General features: G+C 29.5%; 2 protein-coding genes across 2 annotated transcripts in view; both read right to left on the bottom strand.

Annotated features, from left to right (window-relative positions):
• Positions 1-5775, bottom strand: part of LOC142320375 (hydrocephalus-inducing protein homolog) — a 64973-nt gene extending 59198 nt beyond the window's left edge. The window contains exons 1-2 of the mRNA XM_075358081.1: positions 5524-5775; positions 1270-1439 (exon numbers count right to left, since the gene is read on the bottom strand). Of these exons, the coding sequence (XP_075214196.1) occupies positions 1270-1439; positions 5524-5754 (401 nt within the window). The 5' untranslated portion in view covers positions 5755-5775. The remainder of the gene's footprint in view (positions 1-1269; positions 1440-5523) is intronic.
• A 3294-nt stretch (positions 5776-9069) lies between these two features.
• Positions 9070-16231, bottom strand: part of LOC142320070 (hydrocephalus-inducing protein homolog) — a 28567-nt gene continuing 21405 nt past the window's right edge. Inside the window, exons 6-7 of the mRNA XM_075357747.1 lie at positions 14243-14327; positions 9070-9240 (exon numbers count right to left, since the gene is read on the bottom strand). Of these exons, the coding sequence (XP_075213862.1) occupies positions 9070-9240; positions 14243-14327 (256 nt within the window). The remainder of the gene's footprint in view (positions 9241-14242; positions 14328-16231) is intronic.

Here is a 16231-nt window from a genome sequence, read left to right as displayed (position 1 = left end):
ACTATTTAACAGGAAATTATAATTGTAACAATGTTTCTATTGTGGTATTTATTTCAATATTGGAAGATTTTTACAGTGTAAAAAAAAAATAGAGGAAAATTTATGCAATATATAAACAAATTTTCATATTAAAGTAATTAAGATAATTACAAATGATTCTAAAAAATAATGATGAAAAACCACTATCTGAAAAAAAAAACTTTCTTCATTAAAATTAAAAAAAATCATAGAAGAAATGTAAAAACCACAAAAAAAATTGTTCAGTAATAAAAATTGAACTTTGTAAATGCTGTACTGCAATAACAATGGATCAAACTTGCTCTAATCTCCAGAGTTGAAGGAAAGAGTAATATTGAACTCTGTATAATTGTGAGGATAAAATATGCTAAAGATCCTTGTCACCTGCAGAACTTCAGGCATAGCAGCTGGCATTTTAAACTTGCTGGTTCCAGATTAACCATTAACTTTGACATTCTTTACGTTCATATCTTTTTCTTTTGATTTTAATGTGTAATATAATGTGTGTATATAATTCCTTTATGTTTTAATACAAATATGATAAGTTTTAATTCTTTGCAGTTTTGATATATTTTCAGATTTGAAAAGTTTAATATGAATTTAAAATCTTAATATGCTGCTAATCCTATGTTAAATTCACTTTCACTGAATGATATGTTTGCAGGTATGTCATATAAATAGAGATTAAAGCCTAGATTTACCCAATATAAGCAGCTCAGCCCCAGAATGGATTTCTTATATAGGAAAAAAGAAGAGATCAATAAGAGTAAAGAATATAAAAAAAGATACTGATAAGAAATTATCTCCCCTCATACACTTTGTATAATGAGAAACTAACCCTCCTCCTGCAAAAAGCTCCTCCAAGTAGTGGTGTCCATTCCCCACATAATTTCTCAAAACGTCACGGAATTCCAAACCAGAGCACGACCAATCAATCTCTGATACTGTTTCACTGATTACTTCTTTTGTACTGACCAGGTCAAATACATCCTACAACAGGTTTTTTTTCCTCTTTATAATGAGTCATTTGAGAACAGTCCCTAGCCAACAACTATAAACCAAACTTTCATTTCTTTACCTTTCTGGAAAATGGGCAAGTTCTACATTAACAAATAACTGTCTTTTCAATAAACGTAAATATTAATATTATTAATACATACTTTTATAAAAAAAAAAAAAAAAAATTAAAAAGGTTATATTTCTATGAAAACTGCTTTTTAATTCAGACTTATTAATTATTTATTTACTTACTTAGAACCGATGTCTCCAGTATTCAAAAGAAGAAACTTTACACTTGAACTACACCCTAATACTACACATCCAAACGGTATGTAATCACGATCTAAAGAAAACTCTGGTCCAATACAATATCCTTTCAAAATGCATAATGGTTCAACAATATTGAGACAATGTAAAAATACCTGACAAAGTAACCAAAAATTATAGTGTAATAATTAAAATAGTAAGTACATGAAAAAATTAATAATAAGTAAATATATTTTTTTCTTCTGATCATGTCACTTCACAAATTATTGCATTTCATCAGCCCCTTCTGTGTTACTTTAAAATCATTTCAACTAGTCATACTATATTTTCCACCTTCAATTATTTTTTTCATATATTCTAAACTTTTTCCTCCCATCAGATTTCAGCTTCTATACATGTCCTTGTATTAATAAATTACAATATTTGTTATGAATGAAAGGCTTATATTTGGACTTATTACAAAATACCTAATGGAAGAAATTTAATTTTATGTCATATTAAACTTTTTTCTTTTCTGTATTAATTTTGAAATTTTCAATTTAACTGAAGAAAACCTGTAGGAATTACGGTAATCATAATTACATAATATTCTATTTTTGTCAGTTTTGTGGAGGTGAAATCAATATACTCATATTTCATAAGAAATTAATGTTTAAATATATTTAACAACAGAATTTTAACTGCCACTTAATTGTTTTAAGTATTTTTTTATAATCTTTTCTAATGGTCAGCTTAAATATCTATTTTTTTAAGTAATGCTTTTTTTTAGCTTTCAATAAAAATGGAAAATATAATTTTTTTAGTTTATTGTTTTAATACGGAGTGTACAGTTTGATAATTTCAATTAAAATTACAAAGGAAGAGGTTTGTAAAGAAAAAAGAATCTTTATTAAAACTACTGGTAGTGTATGCTGTCTATTAGAGAAAAATATATTACTTCACAGTGTTCCTTAAAAGAAACAGTTGTATAAAGAAGTACAGTCTGTATTATATTGTATAGATGGTGCAATGAATCTTCAGCTTGGACGACAGCTAGTATGATGCCTGTTATCCAAACGGAAAATATTCAGTTTATAGTTTTCTCATGCAGAAGGTAAATTGTTTTCATGTAAACACAATTTATTATTTTAGTTACTGGATAGTATTATGGATTACATTTAATTTTTTTTCTAATTCTGCTGTTATACTTTATAAATGATTAAGTATTTTGCAATAAAAAGAAATGTTATGATATATTTTTAAATATTATAAACAATTAGGTCTATTCTCAATAGGAATTATAATTACATCAGGCAATAAATGCTAATTGATAAATTAAGTAACATTATAATTGTCTGACATATATAAACATATTTTCAGAATTGTCTGTATTTTCAGAAACTGTTGAAACTACTCACAGCATTGAATTCGCTCTTTACAGACTCTGAGCAATAACATTTTGAACTGCTTTCTGTTTATATGGGATGAGATTGAGCTTCTTATGCACTCCCTCGTGTGTGGTTGCAACACTTGTTTTTTTCTGTTTTTCACTTGAGTTTTTCTGTGTGGGTCAAGTTTTGCAAGACTAATTGGGTTATGTTATGTAGCAGCTGAAATATCTTGCAGATTTTCTCCTTCAAGTATTTATGGTTTACCATTTCATTCATAGTCCTTTACTGATCCTGTATCCCTAAATTTCTCAATTAACATTATACACTGTCAATTAGGAACTGATGTACAAGGAAATCTAATTTAAAACTGATCTTTCATTGTCTGTGTACACTGAACATGCTCACAGAAGACATAGTCAAGGAGAAATATCCACTGTTCTGAGCGTACACGGTAAGACAAGAATAGTATGTACAGCAATTAACCTACAGTACACAGATAATATTTGTTATGGTTGATTACAACTCAAATAGCTACACTGTGAAACTCTTTCATAACCTGACCCCTGTAGGGGAAGAGACCTGCCTTGTGATGGACCCAGTTGCCACACCACCCTCTCTGTTCCCAGCCCTGATGGGCTTTACCAAAGGTCATCTTTTAGACTCTCTAAATTTGATAACACAACATAGTTATCAGTTTGTCAGTCTGACAAGATACCACCAATGCAAATTCCTCGGCAGACATTTACATCAGTGTATTTACACAACCTACTATCACCTTCATATTGCCTCTTCCAACCCCATGACCACCTATCATAACTTATAATCTTCAACTATTAAATTAACTGATTTGTGGAAGCGCGATCCCTGTGTCTTCCTCACTGAAGGTTTCACTTAAAAATTCTTCTACATCAGACTAATTAGACTATGCACTCAGATCATTATTTGACTGAGTCAAAAATAAACCAAAAATACTATCATCATACCAAAAAAACAAGTGATGATCACAACACCAACAATTTTGTCCTACAATTCGCTTATTCAAAGGTAAAGACCATTAATATTTAAATTTCAGTTTTTGCTAAAAATTGTGGTAGGCAAAAAAACAAGTTATAAGTTATAAATACTACAAGCCAGAAGTCAGTTAAACATCTTATGCATTGTTTTCTTCCTATGATTATTTACAATTTACTTTTATAATTCTCATTAAGTAGTTATTTCGGAAAGCCATAATCTTTAAGTTAAAGCAATATTTAGGTAAATAGACCCCTATAAAAAGTATAATTAACACACACACACACACACACACACACACAAAACAGACTGTACAAAAAGTTCCAGACTAAGTCTATAAAATAAAACAAATCAGAAAGAATTTCCATATTTAGGTTAGATAGTACCCTTCAATGCGATAAAATATTTAGTTCGGTTATAAAGGTTGTCAAAAGCCCTAAAGAAGTCTTCTTTTGGAATTGTCTTTAGGATGTTTATAACACTTTCTTCTATGGTACCTACTTTTTCATACTGTTCACCCTTCATGGGCAGTTTTGACTTCTAAGAAATAGAAAACAGTTCACAGAGTTATTTAGTACATATGGATGGTGGTCTAGGATCACTACCTGTTGTTTGGTAAAAAAACTGCCATACAATTATGGCTGTGTGAACTGGCACAATGCCATGAAGCAGAATGCAGTCCTTGGTTTTATAAAAAAAACACAATCATATCCGATGAATTCAGTCCATTGGATGTTTCAGGACTGTATTCAGCAATTCTAGCACATGTTCAATGTTTACATAACTACAGGTCCAGCCTTCTCTCTTTATCATCAACTTCTAATGATATCTTACTGTCATGAAAATGAGTAAACCAGTTCAACAAACATGAATGAAATATAGCTTCATGACCATGTGCTTATTTCATCATTTCAAATGTCTCTTTAGCACTTTTTCAAAGTAAAAACAAAATTTTACATTCACACATTGTTCCATTTTTAACAACATTTAACAACAGGCACAAAAACAAACGTACAACACAAACCATTAAACCAAACTAAATGAGCTTTAGTTAAATTATTCATAAGGCTTCTCTTGACAAATTACAACCTCACCCACAAAATTGCAGAACTACGTAGTTCAGTCTTTATAGCCTAAGTCCTGGAATATTTTGTACATACTGTATATATGCCTATGACAACTACATTGCAATCACATTTACAACTATTGATTTAGTATTATTTGTAGATTGCAAATATCACAACATGATTTGTGGATTTTAAAATTTTTTTATGATACCTAGAACACCTGTGTTTTATATTCCTACAGTTGTGATATTTTCCTAGTAAGTGATTGATGAGTCTATGAGTGGTGCTAAGTTTATGCTACTGCGAACTGTATCTGTGAATTTAATCTATTTTCACTTAAAGCTGCATCCAGTTTATACAACCTAACTTATCTTGTACCTTAACTTCCTGCCTCCAAAGCCAAAATTCTATATTTGAAATGTAATTGTTATATCTCTAAAATAATACATATCATTTTGGTATAATAGTATGTACTAACCATTTTGAATTAAAAAATTCTGGTTTTGGTTCTTAATATAAAGGTCTGATCATTTTTATAATTTACTTGTGTCAATCATATTGCTAAATTTTTAAAAATTAGAAAATTTCAATTTAAACCAGAAGAAACATCCTGTTTCTTCTGGTTTGTTTCTTCACCAAAAGATAACTTCCTGGTTTAATGCTACTTTGATTAAATTCATCTATTGAATAAAGTTTAATTAAAATTAATCTTCTAATCCTGATATCCTGGCTAATGAGTTGTTTATTCTGTAATAAAAATAAAAAGAATTAGAAAGAAAAAATGTACTAACCTGAATAGTAAATGATGTTTTAATTAAAGTTCTTGGTGAAAAATTAAAATAAAATTTTACACTCCCATGTGGTTTAATTAATTTTGGCACACTAGGTTCAATTGTAACATATTTATTTTCATTAGGTGATGTTGCAGTAAGAAATATTTCAGCAGATGCAGGAGTTTTATTAACAATAGCTACAGATCTTTTAACAGTCTGTCCCACGAGTACAACACCAAAGTTAATCATTTTATCAGATGCTTTAGCTAATCCAATCTAGAAGTAAACATTGAAAAGTAAATGTAACAATAAAATTAATTTCTTTTAAATAAGTTTTATTAACAACAAAATTATCTATGTAATTTTTGGCACAACTGTAATAGAATTTAGAGGGTAAAAACAAAGAAACTGTTTTTTTTCTGACTGATAACAATCCCACTTAAGAAATAAATGCAAGATTAGTACTGAAAGGTCCTCTGAAAAAACAAGTTCCATGTAACCTGCTATGTGTTTGGCTTCCTACATATGTGTGTATGTGTGTGTGTGTGTGTGTGTGTGTGTGTGTGTGTACATTAGCATTCCTCTGTCACAGTTTTGCCTGCATTATATGGTTACTTGAATTTCCCATCGCGGTCAATTTTTTTTTTCATTTTATATATTTTAGTCAAGTACCTGAAGGAGGCAGGTGCAGCCAGTCTCATGGCACAGGTAGTAACAGTGACAGTGATGGTTAAGCTATAATGCTGTACCCCTCAAAAAATCAAAATTCAAAAAACCTCAAAAATGGTTTTTAAATATATATCTGAAGAATATTTGCAAGCCCAAAAAAATTGAGCATCCTCATTGCGGCTTCACCTGTGTAGTACTTCACCTATGTGTGTTTCCCGTTGCAGTCAGGGGATATTTAGCCAGTCATGGTTCGGTCTTCTGTCTAGCCAGATGGCTCTGCTCCTTGGATCCCACTTTGTTCATCAAATTTATACTTGTGAGAATAATAATGATAAATAAAAATTAAAGCCTGTTCAGTTTATATAAAAAAAAGTGTATTGTAATCTCTTCAGAGCAACAATTTGGTCAGGACCCATGATTTTGAGTGATATAAGAATGTAGGTTTCAAAACAGTCAGTCTCCATCTTAAAGATATTAGTTATAACTGGTTACCCTAATTTGCATGGGTAAAAATGGGTTTTACTGATTCTTAGTGTTACCCAACAAATGCCACTGCAGGAAGTGACTGGACCATATTTTGTTTCTCATTTAAAAAAAAATTTAATTCTTTTTATTTTATGTTTTTCAGTCAAGTAACCAAAGGCATTGTAGCCAGTTGTGTCGCACATACAGCAACATTGGCTGTGTTGGTTACCCACTGTGTCATACACCACTGCACCCCTTTTTAAAATCAAAATTCAAAAAAATCCAATAATGGTTTTTAAATATTTATTTGATGAGTATTTGCAAGCTCCAGTCTAGTGAATATCTTGTTCAGTATAGTTGGATATGGAGAAAATTTGCAATCATTGTTCAAATATTTTACCTTTCTTCACCCTTTTCAGGGTTAAATTTTGAAAAATCTGAAATTAATTTTTAGATATTTAATTAAAATTAGACACACCAAAAATGAAATTGATATCTTCATTTGTTATCAAGAGATTAAAAAAACAACTGGATTTCAAAAAAAAGTTCAAAATCTATTTTAACTTTTTTTAAAGTTGGAATTTAAAAAATTTACAAATTAAATTTCAGTTATTCACATTAAGATTACACACACCAAAAATCAAAGTTGATATCTTCATCTCTTACCAAGAAATTCAAAGAATAGTAAATTTTGTTATTACTCAATTTTAATCCTTTAAACTTGGGATTTCATGTATCCTTTCTTAGTGTGCATTTACACCATAAGTAAAGCATGTATACAAATTTTCATCAATTTATCTTCAGTAGTTTTTGCTGGGAATTAATGAATGTCAATCAGGACAAATTGCTTTATAGGTCAGATAAGATATATCATGGGGTTATTGTGGTACATGTGTAATAACATGGGTATTTACCCATTATATGGGTAAAATATTTTTACCCGTACAAAGTTACCTGTACAGGTAATCAGTTATAATTAATATTCTTAAGATGGAATAGTGATTTATATATAACCTCTAGTGATTTATATATAATGAAAGAATTTTTTCATTATTTTTTCTCTAATTATTGCAATTCATTCTTTAACAGATAAAAATGCCCAAAATATCTTGGGCACCCATTTTTAAAACAATGTCTCAAAAAAAAAGTCTTCTGTAGGAGACATCAGATCTCAGTTTTATAAAGTTAGATAAATGAATTATATTTTAATTACTAGCTATTTACAAAAGAAAATACATTACTTTTAGAATATTTCAAGCAAGATTTGTAATAAGAACTGTAGACTACTATAAAATATATTTATTCAGAAAAAATTTAGTAAATAATAAAAAATTATAAATCGAAAATAATTATAAATTTGAGACCATACATTACTTATTTTGTGTTGTAGAACTATACTAATTGATTATCAAAGTAAACAAATTACAAATATTAAAATACTGAAACATGAAACTTACTACAATAAATGATACAATTGAAAGCAATTTCTTTTGTCTTGTAGACACAAAAATACTTCATATGAAGAACACTTGATTCTTACACTGCTGTTTCACATTCAAGTAAAGTTTTTTGTTGCAAGGGTAAGGAATTCTGGTATGTGATCATTATTTCTTGTCCTAAGTGCATCTGCAGGATAAGGAACTGGGTCCCATGGTGGTTCTGTTTTGGTTCCATGTCAAGTTCTTCCTTTCTGTTGTCCAAATCATTAGCTACATGAATTAAATATTCTTCAATCTTCTCTCTAAACTTAAGGTAGTCAAGAACTTCAGAATGGTGCATGTTTATCTGCCTCTGATATTCAATTCACGAAGCTCAATCATGATAAATATTAATTTCACAGTCCATCTTCTAGTTTTAGCTCTAATTCTATATATACCAATAACTCTGTCAAGAAAGTCAGCGTCTTTCATATATGTGTTTTATGACTTCATCACTTCACCACCTACTAACCATAATATATTTGGAGTCTATTTTTGACCATTGGTGGCATTGATCCTGAGGCTGGGTTTCATATTTAATTGAAATAAATGTGACTGGCCGATTATCGAACCATTTTATAATACAAATTTGACCATCACTACGTACAGACTGATCAACAGATCCTCTCACCTCCTTTTGCATTATCGCGTCAGCTTTTAATTTAATATCTTTAGGAATTCTTACTTTTGTACGGAACCAATTGTTTGACAATCTGCCTGAAAATTCAAAACATCAAATAGAGCAACAGATGTAAAAAAAATCTGTATATGTAAAGCATAATCCCAGATGGCAAAGTTTCTGTAAGCTTTAGAACTACCTTTCCTCTGAAATCAAGCCCAGTATTATTAGGATTTTTGACCAAATCACCCTTTCCTTGATAAATAAAAATAGTAGAAGTCCATCTAGAGCAGCAGCTCTCTTCCAGAGAGCTGCTTGGTGGGCTTTCAGCTGTCAGTGATGCACTGACAAAGCCATTTTTAGATACAGTACATTCGTTATCATTACTACTGTTATCTGTATTGATATTCCCATCTTCAAATCCTCTATTTGTTTATCAAAGTAGCTAAGTTCATGAACTTCATCATCAGACAATTCAGCATCTGATATATTACCAATAAGCACCTCGAATATGCATTTTTCAAAATGAGCATTATCTGTAAAAAAAAGTATTGTTAAAAAAATATTCATTTGAAATTATTTCATAGAAGAAATTTTAGTACTGCTAAGATTTTAGAATTTTACAATCATTGTTAATCATTCTTTGAATATTAACATTTGTGAATAATTTTATTCAAAGTTTCTGAAAACTACAGCATGAATGATTGTTGAAAAATGCAGTAAATAATTCAAAATCACGTAGTAATAATCTCTTACATTTACAAGCTGTGCTAACTTAGAAGTTTTTTTATTAAAAATGGAGAAAATTGACTGAATTATTGAATAATATTAATTGTAAAGTTTATTTAATTTGCCATGAAGAGTTGTTTAATTTTTATTACATAGAAACAAAACTTTTTGTTAGTTTTAATGGTTACATTTAAATAAACATTAGAACCTAATGTCACCTACAGGTGACATGCAAAACAAAACTTTTCGTGGCTAATCTTTAATAGCTTGATTGTAAGCTCAAAATATTGTTTTTAGTTCTTTAAATAAATAAATATCACAATAGAATTAGAAAATATAAGTAATTATATACTTTATTTACAACTTACCAACCATAGGCATTCATCTTTTCATTGGCTGCTGCAGGATGCAATTTTTAAAAACTACTGCTTGTAGGATAGTGAAGTTTTCTGCTCACCTGTGTTCCTGATGTACTGCAATCTCTTGAGACTGTAGATACTATATACCATTCAAAAAACTAACTATATAACTCACTCAAAAAATGACTAAAAATTAAAAACCATTGTAATGTTTTATGTCTCCTGCAGACGACGACAGGACTTAAGAGGGTGATTATATTATATATATATATATATATATATATATATATATATATATATATATTTTTATAAACAAAGTGCATCACAAAGTTCTCCTGGGACTTGTGCAAATAATGGAAAAAGTCCATATAAAAATTTGTCCTAAAATGCTTCGTTTGCAAATTACAGTTAGTGAAAGATTTCGCTTGGATTTCAGCTAATTTGGTGAAATGAGGTCGTACTGAAGTTTTTAGGAGGTTAATTGGTAATTCCTTGTGACTTTTTATCAGAAAAATCAACTAAAATAGGTCGCAGAAACATATCTACAGTAATTTTTGAGAAATCTGAGATGAAAACTAATAAATTGGGGTAAAAACCATGCTTTTTTATGTTTGACATACAATAACTTTATTAAAAAGGTAATAAACACATAAAACCTTTACACAAAACTTATAGAGAATTTAATCCTGAACAAAGTGAAGTAAGATAAGTTGAACAAAAGACAGAAAAGTTAGAAAAATTTGAATTTTATTTAGAAACAGTACATTACAGCATTTGTCAGAGAAATACTTATTTAATAAAAACAAAAACCAAATTTTTTCTGGTGAAGTTAAAAATTAAAAAAAAAAAATGCTGTCAAAAAAAATTGAAGTTGCACAATTGTAAAATAAAAATTACTTACATAATAATGGTTTTATTAATGATAGAAATACAATAAATTATTATTTCAAAGTTAGAAATAAAATAACAACAGCTGATCAACAATATGCAATACTGTATTAGGAAATCATTCAGAAATCATTCTGTAAGGTACATTAAGTATAGTGGGTATTGCTAACTGTGCTGTTGTTAGCAAAGATTTTCAGGGAATTTTAGTTTGAACGTGATTGGTTTGCCATTGAAGTAATGTAGTTCTTATTTACAACACAGGAATATGCTGATATGGTATTCATTTTGGGTGTGTGTAATGGTAAGGCTACAACTACTACAGTAGAATATGAAATACGTTTTCTGAATCGCTGGATTCCATATCCCAAAACAATTATAGATGCAGTTCAGCGCACTCAGGCATCAGTACACGACGTCTTTCCAAAGATAGTGTTAACTTACGCAGTGAGCATACATGGGGCAGAAGTAAATCCTCATGAAACAATGGAAGGTAATTTTCAACATCAATTTAGCATCAATGAATGGTGGGGCCTTCTTTGCAACCAGCTGTTTGGACCATTCATATTATCTGGCCACTTAAATTCTGAGGTCTACTTGCACTTTCTTGAAGAAGAGCCTCAGCTACTTGAAGATGTTCCTCTAGCACTGAAATGCACAGTATAATTCCAGCACGATGGCTGCCTTCCCACTTCTCTTGTGCCATTTCCACTCACTTAAATCATTTCCCTGAGAAATGGATTAGTTATGGAGTCCACATTCCTTGCCACCAAGATTGCCTGATCTAACACTTTTAGATTTTTGCATCTGGGCATGGATGAAAATATTGTATATAATTAACTGACCGCATTATGGAGAGCTCTGAAGAACTAAAAAGAGCAACAAAAACAGTACAGAAGTGATGCCAAGAAATGTGTTGAAAATGGCTGGCTTTATATGTACCAAGAAACTGGTACATAATGTACTTTGGTCTAGTGAACTTTTTCGAAATAAAATTCTAATTTTTCTAACATTTCTTTGTTTTATTTAACTTATCTTACACCACTTTGTTCAGAATTCAATTCTCGGCAAGATTTGTTTAAAGTTTGTGTTTATTACTCATTTAACAAAGTTATTGTATTCAACATAAAAAATCGGGTTTTTACCCCAATTTATTGGTTTTCATCACAGATTTCACTAATTATGCCTCTTAATTAACATCCTAAAAATTTCAGTACAACCTCATTTCAACAAAGTAGCTGAAATCTGAGCGAAATCTTTCATTAGCTGTAACTCGTAAACGAAGCATTTTAGTACATGAACTTTTCCACTATCTTCATGAGTACAATAGGTTATGAGAAGTGAAGTGGTTTCCCATCGCTTTATCCATGAAGCCAAACATATTGCTTTCTTTCTTCTTCCTGTTTAGCCTTCGGTAACTACCGTTTAGATAATACTTCAGAGGATGAATGAGGATGATATGTATGAGTGTGAATGAAGTGTAGTCTTGTACATTCTCAGTTCGACCATACCTGAGATGTGTGGTTAATTGAAACCCAACCACCAAAGAACACCGGTATCCACGATCTAGTATTCAAGTCCGTGTAAAAATAGCTGGCTTTACTAGGACTTGAACGCTGGAACTCTCGACTTCCAAATCAGCTGATTTGGGAAGACGCTTTCACCACTAGACCAACCTGGTGGGTTAAACATATTGCTACAAACTGGCAAGTCCACCAAAATCCACTTTATATTCATCTCCAAGTGCCATGTTCATTCTGTTCACCGTAGGACTGGCTGGACAGCAAACAAATTTTTTTAGGAAAAGAGATTGAGTGCTTTTTGTACTGAGATGCTTTAAATGGCCCAGCTAATAGTAAAGCCTGGGACAGACAGATAGTGAAAAGCCAACATAAATAATATATCTCTTCTGTAGAGAAAAAATGCATTAGAATAAACAGAGTGTAACAAAAAGAGTGAACTTGGCTATTCATTTTTGATTCTATGCATCAAATGAATAAAAAATATTCTAAAATTGATTTCTTTTTCTTGAAATTTATATTTCAAGATCATTAGTGTACAATGGGATGTAAAAGACAGAGGAATTATATTATGCTGCCATTGCAATTTTTAATAATTCACCCATCTGAAAAATCCTCTTGTCAAATTATTTAATACAATTGAAAGATTTTGTTTTAAAAAACAATATTACCCTGTTAATCAATTTTTAAATAATACTTATTAAAAATATTTAAAGACCCTGAATTTCATGGACCCATGTTCAATATAAATATGTGCTCAAATAATTTTCAATAATGTTTCTGAATTCTGACTTACTTTGTAGTTATTTTTTATATTTAATATCTTCATATACTTAAAATTATTTCATGTATTTAAATTTTAAATAAAAAATATAAGGCGCAGCGTTTTATTTTTACAAGAATGGCATTTTTCCATTCGTTATAAAATTCCACCTCCATATTCCTGTGGTGAATTATTTCATCAAGAAAAAAATCATGAAACTTAATCATATCCAATTTTTATTTCCGAGTAATTAACTGTGTATTTTTACACAGTAAACCTAAGTTTACCTTGGTACATCCAAGTATGAGTAAATTCTGGAATCGTAGCTTTTTTTCATCTATTGAGTGGTCTATCAATGAGTGGTCGGTCTATGGAGCCATTGTTACTAATGTGATCTGTACCCATTTTATTATTACATAACAATCAAAATAGAAGATTTATTTATTTATGAACTGGTAGTTGAAGTAAGACTGATTTTGTAGGATGGTGTTTACCGGAGCATTTGCTACATATTATAGATTTTTCAAGGATATGGTAGATTTTGCAGTTCAGAAATTCACAATGAACTCTTAAAATCAATCGGTACATATAATACTGTATTCCTCACTATTTTATACATTTTCATCATCCAGTATATTAATAAAAAAATATTCTGATGTACATACACTTTGTATTTAAAATAAAATTGAGATATTTAATAGATGGCTTCTTTTATTTTTTTAAATCTTATATTTTTAAAGCATAAATATTTAATTGTGGCCTGTACAATGGCAGAGACAAATATTATATTGTCACCATCTCTTTTCTTTCAAAACTTACTTCTTTAATTTTAAGTTTAATGTTTAATGTTAATTTCTCTCACAGACTTTACAAATAAATCATTTCAAGGCTATTATGCTTTAGAAAGGGTTAAAATTGTTGTACTAAACTTAGGATCACAAAAATATTGATATTATATTTTTTCTTCAATGTAACAATTCATTTAATTTGTATTCCAGGTAAAAAAGAAGTTTATTTAGTTTTCTTTTATAATGAAAGGGCAATGACCACCAAATTTATAGAATATAAAAATAATTTAAAATAATACATTTCTATTTTAATGTTTTTAAGAGGATGAATATATCAATAATTACCTTAATATACTGTCCATGTCCAACAATAGTGACTTTGTGATTATATGTACCGTTTACAATAAACTGAATATTTTCCTTATATTTTTTCTCTTCTTGAGGAGTAAATATTATTATCACTTCCAGAACACTACGTGGTTTAACAACACCATTTTGAGGAATTACTACATGTAGATACTCACTATCTTTATAACTGGTTTCAACACTATAAAATATAAATCATTTAGTTAAATTATTATACCAAAATATTTTGAAAGAAACAGATGATTTTTCCAGTTTTGGAAATGTAAATAACCACTAGATCATTATCAATCAGAATAAAAATATGTGCGTAATAAGGCAATGTAGAGAGACTATGTAAATCTTGCTCCTAAACAAAGCTACCATCCATAATAACAAATAAAAAAATTGAAACCAAGAAAATAGTAAATTTGTAAATTCTAATAAGAAATGATCAATAAAGAATGTTGTAACAAAAAAAATTTAAGATTACAGTAATTAGTTTCAGTGAACTGTTATTGTCTTTTTTCTTGAGTAGAATTTTTATCATTTTTTATTAATTTATAGTTGATAAATTAATCTATATGTTTCTAAAAAATCATACCTGCTTTAATATTATGATAGGTGATTCCAGATTTCTTTTAAAATGTCTTTTGTAATAGAGGGTTGGTTTTAGTTCATTAAATTATGAGTACTGTAATTACTCGCATAATTCATGCACTTTTTTCACCAAAATTTTTTATCTAAATGTAGGTGTGTGATTCATGCAAGGAAATGATTTTACATAGGTTTATAATGAAAGTAAAATGCGATAGATAATCAGTGAGTAAATGATATTTATTTGACTAATATTTTCTTTTTGAATACTTTTTAAAAATATTGTTTAAAAATTCAGGTGCATGAATTACGATGTTATTAACTATGGTAATTCTTTAATATAATTAATGAGTTTTAAATTGTTAAGTATTTGTCACATCAAAATATTAGACCAGAATTTCAGGTATAGATGCAATTAATTGTATAAAAAATTACCTGTACAAGAAACTCTTGTGATTTATTAATCAATTAATAAAAATAAAAATAAAAAAAACAAAATGCATATGGTAAAAAGAAGCAGCAAATTAATCACTTCAAGAAATTACTTGTGCCACCCATATTCTCCAACAGTCAAGGATAAAGTAACATGTACAGAGTGTACAATACAACATAAAGTATATTTATAAATGAAGAGAAACTGTTCAAATATTCAATATGTAAACTAGTTCTAGTACCAGCACATCTGCACTGTGTTATAAAGTCACTAGCTGTATAAAGCTTGTTAGTCACCAAGATTTTAATGGAGAAGAAGGTTCATACTTTTTGTGGGTTGCTATGTTTGAATCTGTTATATTTGTTATACATGAATGATGTTATGTGCTCAATGAAGAATCACCTCACAAAAATAACATTTGCTGATGGTACAAACAATTCTGTGAAATAGGTAGTCTATTGAAGCAGACAAATCTAGGATGTCAGTGTCTGATAAGACAATTGAAACCGTGTGAACAAGGTAATTATGTACCTTTTCTTTTTTTGTTTAGCCTCTGCAACCATTGTAAGGTATTACTTCAGAGGATGAATGAGGATGATATGTATGAATGTAAATGAAGTGTAGTCTTATACAGTCTCAAGTCGACCATTCCAGAGATGGGTGGTTGATTGAAAACCAACCATCAAAGAACACCGGTATCCACTATCTAGTATTCAAATCTGATAAAAGTAACTGCCTTTAGTAGGATTTGAACCTTAGAACTCTAGACTTTGAAATTATCTGATCAACCTGGTGGATGTTTCATACTTTGAAAAAATCAGTTTCAAAGTATCCTGTAGAGTTAGGCATTCCAAAAACAACTGTTCGGAATATTAAAAATAACTACTATGCTTTATCAGTTATAAAATTTATCCACAGGACAAAATTAAACAATTTAAATTCAGTCTGTAGGGCATTGTAGGTGCGTAGGAGGATTTATGTGATTAAACAGTTTTACATAATTTTATAATGAAACTAAAATGTGATAATCAGTGAGAAAATGATATTTATTTGATACAATTAATTATACAAAAAAAACA

This window comes from Lycorma delicatula, chromosome 2 (assembly GCF_047948215.1).
Source record: "Lycorma delicatula isolate Av1 chromosome 2, ASM4794821v1, whole genome shotgun sequence".
NCBI classification, from domain to species: domain Eukaryota; kingdom Metazoa; phylum Arthropoda; class Insecta; order Hemiptera; family Fulgoridae; genus Lycorma; species Lycorma delicatula.
Note: the sequence above shows the minus strand (reverse complement) of the source record. Positions and strands in the feature narration are given on the sequence as shown.